The following is a 14,665-nucleotide window of genomic DNA, read 5'->3' as shown; positions in this document are numbered from 1 at the left end:
TCGACCCCGACCCTGACACCATGGTGGCTAGGTAGATGTTGACTACCTCGCCTGGTGTGCAGGAGGTCGTGGGTTCGACCCCGGCCCTGACACCATGGTGGCTAGGTAGATGTTGACTACCTCGCCTGGTGTGCAGGAGGTCGTGGGTTCGACCCCGACCCTGACACCATGGTGGCTAGGTAGATGTTGACTACCTCGCCTGGTGTGCAGGAGGTCGTGGGTTCGACCCCGACCCTGACACCATGGTGGCTAGGTAGATGTTGACTACCTCGCCTGGTGTGCAGGAGGTCGTGGGTTCGACCCCGACCCTGACACCATGGTGGCTAGGTAGATGTTGACTACCTCGCCTGGTGTGCAGGAGGTCGTGGGTTCGACCCCGACCCTGACACCATGGTGGCTAGGTAGATGTTGACTACCTCGCCTGGTGTGCAGGAGGTCGTGGGTTCGATCCCGACCCTGACACCATGGTGGCTAGGAGATGTTGACTACCTCGCCTGGTGTGCAGGAGGTCGTGGGTTCGACCCCGACCCTGACACCGTGGTGGCTAGGAGATGTTGACTACCTCGCGTGGTGTGCAGGAGGTCAGAGGTTTGATCCCGACCCTGAGGCCATGGTGAATAGGTAAATGTTGACTACCTCGCCTCGTGTGCAGGAGGTCGTGGGTTCGACCCCGATTCTGACGATGCCTGCTGCTGTGTATTTGGAGTCTGCGTCTCTCTCTCTCCTCGTGGTTGCGTGGATTTTTCCCCGGAATTTTTACCTCCACGTTTAGAATCAACATCACGCGTTTAGATAATTTGGCTGCTTTACATTATGAGACCTCCTTTGCCAGTAGCAAGATATAGTGATAGGTTTTTACCCTTTTATCTGGCAACAAAACTGACACCTTTTTGCAAGGAGTCATGTTTGCATTGACCACAACACTTGCGGTCAAAATGCAAACAAAAAGACAACTCTGATACTGATAATGTATGCACTGTCCTTGAAGTTGATTGGTCCACACCCGAGACAGCTTTCCTTAGAGCCTAGTCTCACATGGTCCTTGAAGTTGATTGGTCCACACCCGAGACAGCTTTCCTTAGAGCCTAGTCTCACATGGTCCTTGAAGTTGATTGGTCCACACCCGAGACAGCTTTCCTTAGAGCCTAGTCTCACATGGTCCTTGAAGTTGATTGGTCCACACCCGAGACAGCTTTCCTTAGAGCCTAGTCTCACATGGTGTTGGACCAGATGACGCCAAAAGGCGCACAACTCTAACACAATGCACCATCAGAGTATGAGAGCTCGGGGTGAAGCATTTACACCATTGGAACCTCATTTGTCAGTAGAAAAAATATGATAATTGTTTTTTTACCCTTTTATCTGGCAACAAAACTGACACCTTTTTTTGCATTACGACTGCAGGTATTGTGGTCAATGCAAACATGACTCCTCGTAAAAAAAAGGTGTCAGTTTTGTTGCCAGATAGAAGGGTAAAACGCTATTACTATAATTCGGCTGCTGCTATAAATGGCAACTTGATGACGATAATCCCCTTCGTTGAGCTATCATTTGCGATGGCCAAGTCGCTTCTGAAAGGGAACTATACAGCTCAGCCTGGGCGTGACACCTGGTCAAATAAAAATGGTTTTGTTGTAGTTTCGTTTAATAGTTCAGTAAATGATAATACATCAAATATACAGCAGCAGGCGTCAGGGTTGGGATCGACCCCACGACCTCCTGTAGACCAGGCGAGGTAGTCAACATCTCCTAGCCACCGTGATGATGATGATGAGAGAGACACGCAAACACACGACCTCCTGCACACCAGGCGAGATAGTTAACATCTCATAGCCACCGTGATGATGATGAGAGAGAGAGAGACGCAAACACACGACCTCCTGCACACCAGGCGAGGTAGTTAACATCTCCTACCCACCGTGATGATGATGATGAGAGACACGCAAACTCCAAATATACAGCAGCAGCAGGCGTCAGGGTCGGGATCGACCCCACGACCTCCTGTAGACCAGGCGAGGTAGTCAACATCTCCTAGCCATCGTTTTGACAATCCTCAGCTGATGAACCCTGTGAAAATCAAGTGGTTGTTGTTGTTGTATGTGTTGGGTTATGAAATTTTTATAAAAATAATAAAAATGAATAATTTTCAAAAAAATGCGCAAATCGCATTAATTATGTTAATGTGTGTATTACTATGCATAAATTATGATAATGCGTGTAATTATATGCATACATTATGATAATCACGGAGATAATCGTAGTAATTTATGCGGAGGCTTACGATTATGTTAATGTGTGCAGTTATGATAATTTGCTTAGTTTCGTTTATCCAGAGTTATCAATCAGGATAACACGATTATCATAGATTCATTTACCGATTATCCTAGTGGGTGTTATAGTATTTTAGGTCTCCATTTTCATATCTCATCGCAGGTAACAGCTCTTATGAATAAGATAGTTTTGCATGGACTTGGAAGGAACACTCGATATGCTTCTCTGATAACAATTTTATTCTAACAAACACGTGGCATTCTATCATGCAGGTCAAACATGCGTCAATAATTCATGAATAACCAAACACTTATGCATTTGCGATATCATGCATTCGATTAATATTAATAACTAAAATTATTATGCAATTACGAGACTATGCGTTTGACTAAAATGAATGACTCAAAACTCTTATGCATTTAACGAACTGAATGACTAAAAACCCTCCTAACAACCAGGCATCTCATTAGTTCGGTTTTTTTTCATCGATCACAATCGGCGACTGGCCGAGTTTGAAACAAGCATGACACACTTCATTTTGCGGTAATAAAAAGCACTTATTGTATCCCAAAAGTGTATGTATATACTGGTGGGTGAGGGCGTGTTGCGGGAGAGCTAATCTGGCTCTGTTTTAATTAATTCTTCTTCGAGACTCTTTGACAAAGGAACTGGTTTGACAAGATTTTCTCTGTTTCCTTGAGTCTGTATGTGGGGAGCGATACGACCTCTCTGTTGTCTGTGCGAGCGGCAGCTGAGACTTTCTCCGCTGTGAGGTGAGCGGCGGCGCTCGTTCAGAAGACTTTGACTCTTTTTCTCCACGGCGGGATGACGAGTCGGTTTTGGTTGATGCTGGTCGATCCGGGTGTCGCTCGTTGTCGCTCGGTGGCGCACGGTGGCGCACGGTGGCGCAAGGTGGCGCACGGTGGCGCACGGTGGCGCAAGGTGGCGCACGGTGGCGCACGGTGGCGCACGGTGGCGCTCGTTCAGCGATCTCCGCCTTTCCTGCGGGTTGTTCGCTGGTCGTCACTCTGACGAGGAGCGATGCTTCGTTCGTGGCAGGGTGGACGTTGGCGTCTTTGTTGGCTTCACTCGCAGCTCTGCGACTCAGGGTAGCGATTCTTCTCAGGTGGTGCAGACCTCGGCTTGTAGCTGCGCGTCGCTACTCCGCGAACCTCGTCATTCTGGATGACGAAAACTTCTTCGTTGTCGGCGACGAGGAGAGATGGCTGTCGCCCTGGAGATCTCTGGTGGGCCTTAGCCCGGAGACGAGATGGGGCTCAGAGCCCTGGCGATCTGTGGTGGAGCCGAAGCCCTGGCGACGAGATGGGGCTCGTGGCCCGGATGATCTGCTGGTGGGCCTTAGCCCGGACGAGATGGGGCTCCGAGCCCTGGCGATCTGCTGGTGGGGCCCGTGGCCCGGACGAGATGCTTTGAATGGATTTTCCTTCGGTTTATATCTGTAAATTCCACTCCGTTTCCCGAGTTGTTCAAAGTCTGTCATAAAACATCCCTGTGGGGGTGGACCATCTGCGTCCGTGTGTGTGTCCGTCCGTGTGTTTATTAGCTTTGAAGACACCGCTGTGTGTCGTTCTGGAAGAAAGGGGTGGGGGCCTCGTGAAGGCGCCACCAAAGTTATCCATTAGCCAGACCGATGATTCGCGTCGAGTTATGTATAAAAAAAACATTCGAATCCATGTTTTGTTATTGAATAATATTTGTCGCGAAAACCTACGCGTTAAGCGAGCTTAATTATTCCCTCCCTTGCTCGGGGATCATATCTTTTGTCTCACACAGCTTAAGTTGTTTTTGGTTTGGAAGTTTAAATGCGACTTATTTCCATTATGCCCAGTTATGCCGAAACCGTGTTCACGATGTTTCATCGTGACCCGATCTCTCATGGAAATGTTATTTCCTCGCGTGTGCAATTTTTGCTGTCCGTGTTGTGGGGAGACAAAGGCGGTTGTTTCCACGGTGGGAGCACCCGGCGCATGCGCTTATTTATTTATTTTCTGAAGACGTGTTAATTTCCTTTGAGCCATTGCCCGGGAGTTTTATTGGCTTTGTTGTGTGAGTGTAGAGATCCTCTCGGGAAGACAAAGACGGCCGTGTTGCTCGCTTGGGGTGTTGTGTTTGGTTAATTTTGAGAGCCTTATCCGCCCTTGATTTCTCTTCTACTTTAATTCCGTACTTATTATTTGACTTCTTGTGATTATTTAATCTGATATCCCGGCTAGGAATTTTGTTTTGGAGCGAAATAGATGCCATAATTATTCTTTGATGTTTCGGCCCGGCCGTGTAGATATTCTTTAAAGGTAAATAATGTCAGTATTTAATTAACAATGATGGGTCGCGATTCTGGTGCAGACTGTAGTCTGGTTTTCAATTGGAGTGAGGATGGATACTGTTTGCTTAATCTTCATGGTTAAGTTGGTAACTTTGTGTATCTAACATGGTTCAAAGACCCGTCTGTGCTTTCTGTCCTCAATGCTGTTTCTTTGTTAAGAATATAATTATCTCTTCCTCCGTGGTGCCTGGTTCTGTGGGGTTTTTTTAACAAAAGGATGTCCTGCTGACCCCCCCCCCCCCGCCTGCAATTTCCCCCTCCCTTGTTCCTCTTGTGTGAATTTAGGGGAGTTTTTATGATCTTGATTACCCTCTTTCATGCCCTCTTTCCTTTGAAATGAGGTGTGCGCACATCTGTGGTAGTGTGGGGGCCTCTGTGAAAGTGTGGGGGCGTGTTCGTTCCCACGTTGCCGCGTCTATTAAAAAAACGATATTATCTATGTTGGCAGAATAATTCTTAAAAAAAAAATATTAAAAAAATTAAAAAGGGGGTACATACACAACATTGTCCTATGGATAGATTCACCCCCCCACGACCACCATAGGAGGACTATGGAATTTCCACCAGTCTCAGGTCTGCACCTCTCTCTGTGTGTCTGTGTTGTGTGTCTATGTTGTGTGTCTCTCTCTGTGTGTGTCTCTCTCTGTGTGTCTCTCTCTGTGTGTCTCTGTGTTGTCTCTCTCTCTGTGTGTGTCTCTCTCTGTGTGTCTCTGCTTGTGTCTCTCTCTGTGTGTCTATGTTGTGTCTCTCTCTCTGTGTGTCTCTGTGTGTGTCTCTCTCTCTGTGTCTATGTTGTGTGTCTCTCTCTGTGTGTCTCTGTGTGTGTCTCTCTCTCTGTGTCTATGTTGTGTGTCTCTCTCTGTGTGTCTCTGTGTGTGTCTTTCTCTTTGTGTCTATGTTGTGTCTCTCTCTGTGTGTCTCTCTCTGTGTGTCTGTGTTGTGTGTCTATGTTGTGTGTCTCTCTCTGTGTGTCTCTGTGTGTCTCTCTCTCTGTGTGTGTCTCTCTCTGTGTGTCTCTGTGTTGTCTCTCTCTCTGTGTGTGTCTCTCTCTGTGTCTCTGCTTGTGTCTCTCTCTGTGTGTCTCTGTGTGTTTCTCTCTCTGTGTGTCTATGTTGTGTGTCTCTCTCTGTGTGTCTATGTTATGTGTCTCTCAGGTCTGTACCTCAATACTAATTTGAGCAGGAACTTACCTTTGACTTGACTTGCTATAACAGAACTCTGTGGTTCTTTCGGTAAAGTCACGTAGAGAGAAAATAGATTAAATCATGGAGTACGACGTTTCGATTGCAACACAAGCAGCCGTCATCAACATAGACACGTGTGTCTATGTTGTGTGTCTATGTTGTGTGTTTGTGTTGTGTGTCTCTCTCTGTGTCTCTGTGGGTCTCTCTCTGTGTGTCTATGTTGTGTGTCTATGTTGTGTGTCTGTGTTGTGTGTCTGTGTTGTGTGTCTCTCTGCTTGTGTGTCTCCGTGTCTGTGTTTTGTCTATAAAATTGAGTTCTACCTGATGACGGCTGCTTGCGTTGCAATCGAAACATCGTTATTCTATTATCTAATTTATTTTCGTTCTACGCGACTTCACCGACAGAACCAAAGAGTAATTCCTGCAGTCACAAAAGCTTCAAATCCAGTTTGCTATCACAGCAGTCGCACAAGTCTCCTGCCGCTGTGTTGATCGCTGAATGTTTTGCCTCTCGCCCCGTTTCCTTGCGACGTTCTCTGATGCAGGATCGTCAAAGATCCAGACGACTCGAGGTGGAAGCCAGTCAAGCCACTCAAGTGTGGATTGCCCCGTCACTGTTGAGTTTTCATAACTGAGATAATATCAGCAATGGTGGCTATACAATTAAGTGCCCATCAACTTTCATCATAGCCAGCCACACAAACTGCTGGATGAAGGCCTCCTCGTGCACTCTACATCGCTCATGGTTCCTGTAGCTTCTGATCTCACAGCTCCATCTCTCTGAGGTGGACATCACCTTGTCCGTTTTTGCTGATTTTCGATGCCAATGTGATCTTGAAATTATTCCAAAATTGGTATTGGGAGCCACTGAAGGGATTGGAATCTTTAGGGTGATGTAGTCTCTTAGACGGGTGCGGAGTTTGGCGAGATGTTAACTGCCTCGCCTGGTGTGCAGGAGGTCGTGGGTTTGATCCTGACCCTGATGCCTGCTGCTGTACATTTGGAGTTTGTGGTGACTCTCTCCCAGTGGTGGTTGCGCAGATTTCTCTCCCTCTGCGGATCTATGGGTCTCTCTGAATATGGGTCTCTCGTCGCTGCGATCAAACGAAGATGGCAGCGACGATGGCAATGAGACGACAGCTACGACGAGACGAGCTTTTAGGTACCAGGGGCTCCCAAATGGGCCTTCCGTGACCCTTGGCCAAATTCCTCCGCCCTGCCGACACACACACCGTGTATATGCTCACCGGCGTGTGCACTGTTTGTACACCGCAGTTGCCGCTGATGGTCACCAGCCAGCGCTATTACACTACGTACGTATGAGCTTCTTTCGCATTGTATAGCCTTTTTGTTTTCTGTCAATTTCATTAAATTTTTGGGGGGAATTCAGCAAAAGCTACCCTCGTCCAAAGCTGACTTTGTGCGCAGACCGGTATGCATGAGTGCTAGGGTTCCACTGATAATGCGTATGATAAAGTGAAGTTTCAGCGTTTGTATGTGTGTATGTTTAACTACTTTCGCACCGTATGTAGCCAGCCATACTAACTGTCGGTGCGGGGGAAGGAAAACGAACTAAACACAAATCATTTTTGAAGAAATTAGTCTTCTATCTAATTGATTTCAGTTTTTCAGTTTCATGTATTTGGTGTAGCCCTGTGAGCCATTCGGCTCTTGAATCGGGTGCAACCGCAACAAACAAAAAACAAAAACATGAACAAGAAAACATCTTAAAGTGACTTTGCGCAAACAGAAAAATCCAGCAAAAGTAGCAAAAATATTCCAGGAAAAGCACCGTACAGCGACGCTTTGAACGTGCACAGCCTCAGTGGGCTTCCAAATATCGGCAGCAAGAGCGTTCCAGACGGCCGCAGAAGCGCATCCGAAAGCGCCGCGCGACGTGGTGGCCGCCATCTTTGTTTGATAGCCGCCATCTTTGTTCGATAGCGAGCCAAAAGCCGCTGCCGCGAGGATGGTGAACGGAGTTCGCGTGATTGTGGTTCATGATAATTGGTTCTTTACCCTTCTATCTGGCAGCAAAACTGACACCTTTTTACAAGGAGTCATGTTGCATTGACCACAATACCTGCAGTCATAATACAAACAAAAGACATAACTCTGATAATGTATGTGCACTGTCCTTGAAGTTGATTGGTCCACACCCGAGACAGCTTTCCTTAGAGCCTAGTCTCACATGCCGTTTGGCGTCATCTGGTCCAACACCATGTGAGACTAGGCTCTAAGGAAAGCTGTCTCGGGTGTGGACCAATCAACTTCAAGGACCATGTGAGACTAGGCTCTAAGGAAAGCTGTCTCGGGTGTGGACCAATCAACTTCAAGGACAGTGCGTACATTATCAGAGTTGTGTGTTTTGTTTGTAATACGACTGCAGGTATTGTGGTCAATGCAAACATGACTCCTTGTAAAAAGGTGTCAGTTTTGTTGCCAGATAGAAGGGTAAAAAACCAATTATCATATTTTTACTGGCAAATGAGGTTCCCATGGTGTAGATTGTGTTCATGTTCCCTGACGCGATTAGCGAAGGATTGTGGCTCATTCGTGGCGAGCACTTTGTGTGTATGATTAGTGCCAACTCATATCAGGATGTGTATTTTAACTGCAGGAGGAATCCGATGAGTTTGAAAGTTCCTTTTCACAGATGCCCATTTGTGGAGGGCACGGGCTCGAAACGTCACAACAACAAGCACAAAAAGACGACAGTGAGGGTCGGCTCGTACACCCTCCATTGGTTACTTTTGGTGCAACGGATTAAAAGATGTCATCTAATCTTGTTGGTATTGGGGCCGTCACGCACCTAGGGGGGGGGGTCAGACATTTGTGATGGGGGGGGGGTTGAGAAATGTGACGTCACATCAACTTTATAAATGAATACAGACAACGCGTTCTACTTAATTAAATAGACTTTTTAATAAATGTTTTCTCCTACAACATCAGAGTGCAGCGCCACATTAAATACTACAATGACAATAGTTTAAACCAGGCATGTCATACGGCCCGTAGCTTCGGTCTTATAATGTGTTACTTATGACTCGCTAGCTCTGTCAGAATAAATACATCATGAAACTTTAAAGATGTAATTCCTCCTTCCGCCACACGGTGGCAGCACCATTCTAATGCTATCTGGCTCTCCATCCGTGCCACGAACCCTTCTTGAATCATTTCTGCCATGGCGACTGCAAAAAATAAATGAGAAAAGTTGACAGTGAGGGGACGCCGCTTTCAGGAGCGGTGGGAATTACAATACTTCTTCACTGAAAATCGAGGCAATTGTGTTTGTCTGATTTGTAAAGAGACGGTTGCCTTGTTTAAGGATTTCAACGTAAAGAGACACTACGAGACTAAACATGCTACAACATACGACAAGCTCACAGAGAGTGACCGCGCTGAAAAAGTAAAGCAACTTCAAGCTGCTCTGGCATCGCGGGCCCGTGAGTCAAAGGAAAACATCACGAAAGCCAGCTACGAAGTGGCCATGTTAATAGCTAAACATGGCAAACATTTTACTGAAGGTGCGTTTATCAAAGACTGTGTCACGAAAATGGTGGAGAACGTTTGCCCCGAGAAGAAGCAAGAATGTATTAATGTTTGCCTGGCACGCAACACTGGCACGGAGAGTTGAGGACATATCGTCAGATATTCAGAAACAACTGGGGGACAGGGGAGTGGCTTTTGATTATTTCTCATTAGCCTGCGATGAAAGCACCGATGCATCTGACACTGCACAACTACTTATTTTTTCAAGAGGAGTTGATGACAACATGAACGTGACAGAGGAGCTGCTTGACCTCAAAAGCCTTAAAGGGCAAACCAGAGGAACAGATTTATTCGTTTCTGTTTGTGAAGCTGTTGATGATATGAAACTAGCATGGAGTAATGTTTCTGGGATCATTACCGATGGTGCGCCTGCCATGGCTGGCGAGCGAAGTGGATTGTCCACACTGATCTGCAATAAAGTCAGCGAAGAAGCAGGCAACGCTATTAAACTTCACTGTATCATTTACCAGCAGGCTCTCTGCGCCAAACATCTCAAATTTGACGATGTTATGAAACCAGTGGCAAAAACAATCAATTCTATTCGCTCTAAATTTCTATACCACCGACAGTTTCAGCAGTTCTTGCGTGACATCGAGGCTGAATACGGTGATGTAATATATCACAACGATGTGAGGTGGCTAAGTCGGGGGTCCGCACTGCAGCGATTTTTCTCTCTCAAAGAGGAAATTGGGCATTTTTTGGGTGAGAAGGGACAACCAATGGAACAACTGTCCGATCCTATATGGCTGGTAAATCTGGCTTTTTGTTGGTTGACATAACGAAGCATCTGAATGCGCTGAATAATAATCTTCAAGGAAAAGATGCAGTGGTGAGCCAGCTATACGCTCACATCAAGGCCTTTGGAACCAAACTGCAACTTTTCCAAAGACACTTGTCCCAAACAGAGCCCTGCACCGCGCACTTCCCAGTTTCCCACAGGACAACATCGGTGCGCAAATGAAGAGTTATGCAACAGCTATCGCATCTCTTTCTGTGGAATTTAACAAACGCTTTCGGGACTTTGCAGTTATTGGAAAGGACGTGTTGCTTTTCTCTTCTCCCTTCTCCGTGGACCCTGATGATGCTCCTCCACAGCTGCAGCTGGAGCTCATTGAGCTGCAGTTTGACGATGAGTGCCGCGGGAAACACCAGCAGTGTTCTCTTGTTCACTTTTACCGGCAGCTGGACAAAAGCAGGTTTCCAGAAATGCGGTCATTCGCTAAGAAAATGCTGAGCTTATTCGGCTCCACATATTTGTGTGAGCAAACATTCTCAGTCGTGAACTTTAACAAGAACCGATTGAGGTCAAGGATGAGCGACTCCCACTTGCGTGGCATTTTACGGATTTCAACCACTGCCCTCAAGCGAGACCTGGTCTCTTTACTGAAATCTAGATCTCAGTATCACCCTTCTCGTTAGTGTCAGCAAGTTATCTGTTCCTTGATCAATCTGAAATTGAGTGTTTTGAACGGTAACATCTGTCACTATTAACAGTGAAAAGCCTAACGCACACTAATGCACTTTGACTTATGGCACTTGTTTTATTAAACTCTTGAATAAGATTTGGTTATAACTGTTGATGTTATGTACCTGTAGATGTGACACAAACTATTGCTTTCTGAAAGATCTTGTAAAAGACAAGGGCAAAATTTACTTGTTTTAAAGTTTAATGATAACAGACCATTTTGCATTACTTATAACTCCTGTTTAAAATGTTCATGAGGCAAAGATATTTAACTCATGTAAATTTAAGGTATTCTATACAGTTTGTTCAATGTTATCTGACTGAATGAAAGGCAGAATAGTGTTTTTAGAGTTGTTCCCGTCTGCCTGAGTCGCTTATATTTGGTTACATTGTCATTTAAAAAATAAAGGTAATTGTGACAATGAAAATTGTTTTATAAAAGTGTGTGTTTTCACGTAACTTTTGTGGTAAAAAAATGTCAGAAGGAACTATTGGCCCCCGGGCATCTTCACTTCTTCAAATTTGGCCCTCTTTGCAAAAAGTTTGGATATCCCTGTTTTAAGGTCTGAACACAGTCCCCCATTGTCGGCGAGCTCTTCCGGCAGGGCAAGGAAGTTGCTTTTGGCTGGGTCATGTAGCCCGCATACCCAGCCACCGCATACCCAGCCACCGCATGTCCAGCCACCACATGCCCAGTCACCGCATGTCCAGCCACCGCATGTCCAGCCACCGCATGTCCAGCCACCGCATGCCCAGTCACCACATACCCAGTCACCGTATGCCCAGTCACCGCATGCCCAGCCACCACATGCCCAGCCACCACATGCCCAGCCACCGCATACCCAGCCACCGCATGCCCAGCCACCGCATGCCCAGCCACCGCATACCCAGCCACCGCATACCCAGCCACCGCATACCCAGCCACCGCATACCCAGCCACCGCATGCCCAGCCACCGCATGCCCAGCCACCGCATGCCCAGCCACCGCATGCCCAGCCACCGCATGCCCAGCCACCGCATGCCCAGCCACATGCCCAGCCACCGCATGCCCAGTCACCGCATGCCCAGCCACCGCATACCCAGCCACCGCATGCCCAGCCACCGCATGCCCAGCCACCGCATGCCCAGCCACCGCATGCCCAGTCACCGCATGCCCAGCCACCGCATACCCAGCCACCGCATGCCCAGCCACCGCATGCCCAGCCACCGCATACCCAGCCACCGCATGCCCAGCCACCGCATACCCAGCCACCGCATGCCCAGCCACCGCATGCCCAGCCACCGCATGCCCAGCCACCGCATGCCCAGCCACCGCATGCCCAGCCACCGCATGCCCAGCCACCGCATGCCCAGTCACCGCATGCCCAGCCACCGCATACCCAGCCACCGCATGCCCAGCCACCGCATGCCCAGCCACCGCATACCCAGCCACCGCATGCCCAGCCACCGCATACCCAGCCACCGCATGCCCAGCCACCGCATGCCCAGCCACCGCATGCCCAGCCACCGCATGCCCAGCCACCGCATACCCAGCCACCGCATGCCCAGCCACCGCATGCCCAGTCACCGCATGCCCAGCCACCGCATGTCCAGCCACCGCATGTCCAGCCACCGCATGTCCAGCCACCGCATGCCCAGTCACCACATACCCAGTCACCGTATGCCCAGTCACCGCATGCCCAGCCACCACATGCCCAGCCACCACATGCCCAGCCACCGCATACCCAGTCACCACATGCCCAGCCACCGCATACCCAGCCACCGCATACCCAGCCACCGCATACCCAGCCACCGCATACCCAGCCACCGCATACCCAGCCACCGCATACCCAGCCACCGCATGCCCAGCCACCGCATACCCAGTCACCACATGCCCAGCCACCGCATGCCCAGTCACCACATGCCCAGCCACCGCATACCCAGTCACCACATGCCCAGCCACCGCATGCCCAGTCACCACATGCCCAGCCACCGCATACCCAGTCACCACATACCCAGCCACCGCATACCCAGCCACCGCATGCCCAGCCACCGCATGCCCAGTCACCACATGCCCAGCCACCGCATACCCAGTCACCACATGCCCAGCCACCGCGTGCCCAGCCACCGCGTGCCCAGCCACCACATGCCCAGTCACCACATGCCCAGCCACCGCATGCCCAGCCACCACATGCCCAGCCACCGCATGCCCAGCCACCGCATACCCAGCCACCGCATACCCAGCCACCGCATGCCCAGCCACCGCATGCCCAGCCACCGCATGCTCAGTCACCACATGTCCAGCCACCGCATGCCCAGCCACCGCATGCCCAGCCACCGCATGCCCAGCCACCGCATGCCCAGCCACATGCCCAGCCACCGCATGCCCAGTCACCGCATACCCAGCCACCACATGCCCAGCCACCGCATGCCCAGTCACCACATGCCCAGCCACCGCATACCCAGTCACCACATGCCCAGCCACCGCATGCCCAGTCACCACATGCCCAGTCACCGCATGCCCAGCCACCGCGTGCCCAGCCACCGCATGCCCAGCCACCGCATGCCCAGCCACCGCATACCCAGTCACCACATGCCCAGTCACCACATGCCCAGCCACCGCATACCCAGCCACCGCATACCCAGCCACCGCATACCCAGCCACCGCATGCCCAGCCACCGCATACCCAGTCACCACATGCCCAGCCACCGCATGCCCAGTCACCACATGCCCAGCCACCGCATACCCAGTCACCACATGCCCAGCCACCGCATGCCCAGTCACCACATGCCCAGCCACCGCATACCCAGCCACCGCATGCCCAGCCACCGCATGCCCAGCCACCGCGTGCCCAGTCACCACATGCCCAGCCACCGCATGCCCAGTCACCGCGTGCCCAGTCACCACATGCCCAGCCACCGCGTGCCCAGCCACCGCATGCCCAGTCACCACATGCCCAGCCACCGCATACCCAGTCACCACATGCCCAGCCACCGCATGCCCAGTCACCACATGCCCAGCCACCGCGTGCCCAGCCACCGCATGTCCAGCCACCGCATGCCCAGCCACCGCATGCCCAGCCACCGCGTGCCCAGCCACCGCATGTCCAGCCACCGCGTGCCCAGCCACCGCATGTCCAGCCACTGCGTGCCCAGCCACCGCATGCCCAGCCACCGCATGCCCAGCCACCGCGTGCCCAGCCACCGCATGTCCAGCCACCGCGTGCCCAGCCACCGCATGTCCAGCCACCGCATGCCCAGCCACCACATGCCCAGCCACCGCATGCCCAGCCACCGCATGCCCAGCCACTGCATGTCCAGCCACCGCGTGCCCAGCCACCGCATGTCCAGCCACCGCATGCCCAGCCACCGCGTGCCCAGCCACCGCGTGCCCAGCCACCGCGTGCCCAGCCACCGCATGCCCAGCCACCGCGTGCCCAGCCACCGCGTGCCCAGCCACCGCGTGCCCAGCCACCGCATGCCCAGCCACCGCGTGCCCAGCCACCGCATGTCCAGCCACCGCATGCCCAGCCACCGCATGCCCAGCCACCGCATGCCCAGCCACCCCATGCCCAGCCACCGCATACCCAGCCACCGCATGCCCAGCCACCGCATGCCCAGCCACCGCATGCCCAGCCACCCCATGCCCAGCCACCGCATGCCCAGCCACCGCATGCCCAGCCACCGCATGCCCAGCCACCGCGTGCCCAGCCACCGCATGCCCAGCCACCGCATGCCCAGCCACCGCATACCCAGTCACCACATGCCCAGCCACCGCATGCCCAGTCACCACATGCCCAGTCACCGCATGCCCAGCCACCGCGTGCCCAGCCACCGCATGCCCAGCCACCGCATGCCCAGCCACCGCAT

General features: G+C 51.1%; 1 protein-coding gene across 1 annotated transcript in view; it reads left to right on the top strand.

The window, feature by feature from the left end:
- The window catches only part of LOC133359466 (uncharacterized), a 47,007-nt gene extending 39,142 nt beyond the window's left edge, over positions 1-7,865 (top strand). Inside the window, exon 15 of the mRNA XM_061577883.1 lies at positions 6,345-7,865. Within this exon, the coding sequence (XP_061433867.1) occupies positions 6,345-6,430 (86 nt within the window). The 3' untranslated portion in view covers positions 6,431-7,865. The remainder of the gene's footprint in view (positions 1-6,344) is intronic.
- Positions 7,866-14,665: the final 6,800 nt, after the last annotated feature.

This window comes from Lethenteron reissneri, chromosome 65 (assembly GCF_015708825.2).
Source record: "Lethenteron reissneri isolate LAM-NWPU_2019-01 chromosome 65, ASM1570882v1, whole genome shotgun sequence".
In the NCBI taxonomy this organism is placed as follows: domain Eukaryota; kingdom Metazoa; phylum Chordata; class Hyperoartia; order Petromyzontiformes; family Petromyzontidae; genus Lethenteron; species Lethenteron reissneri.
This window is presented reverse-complemented; position numbering and strand designations above follow the sequence as displayed.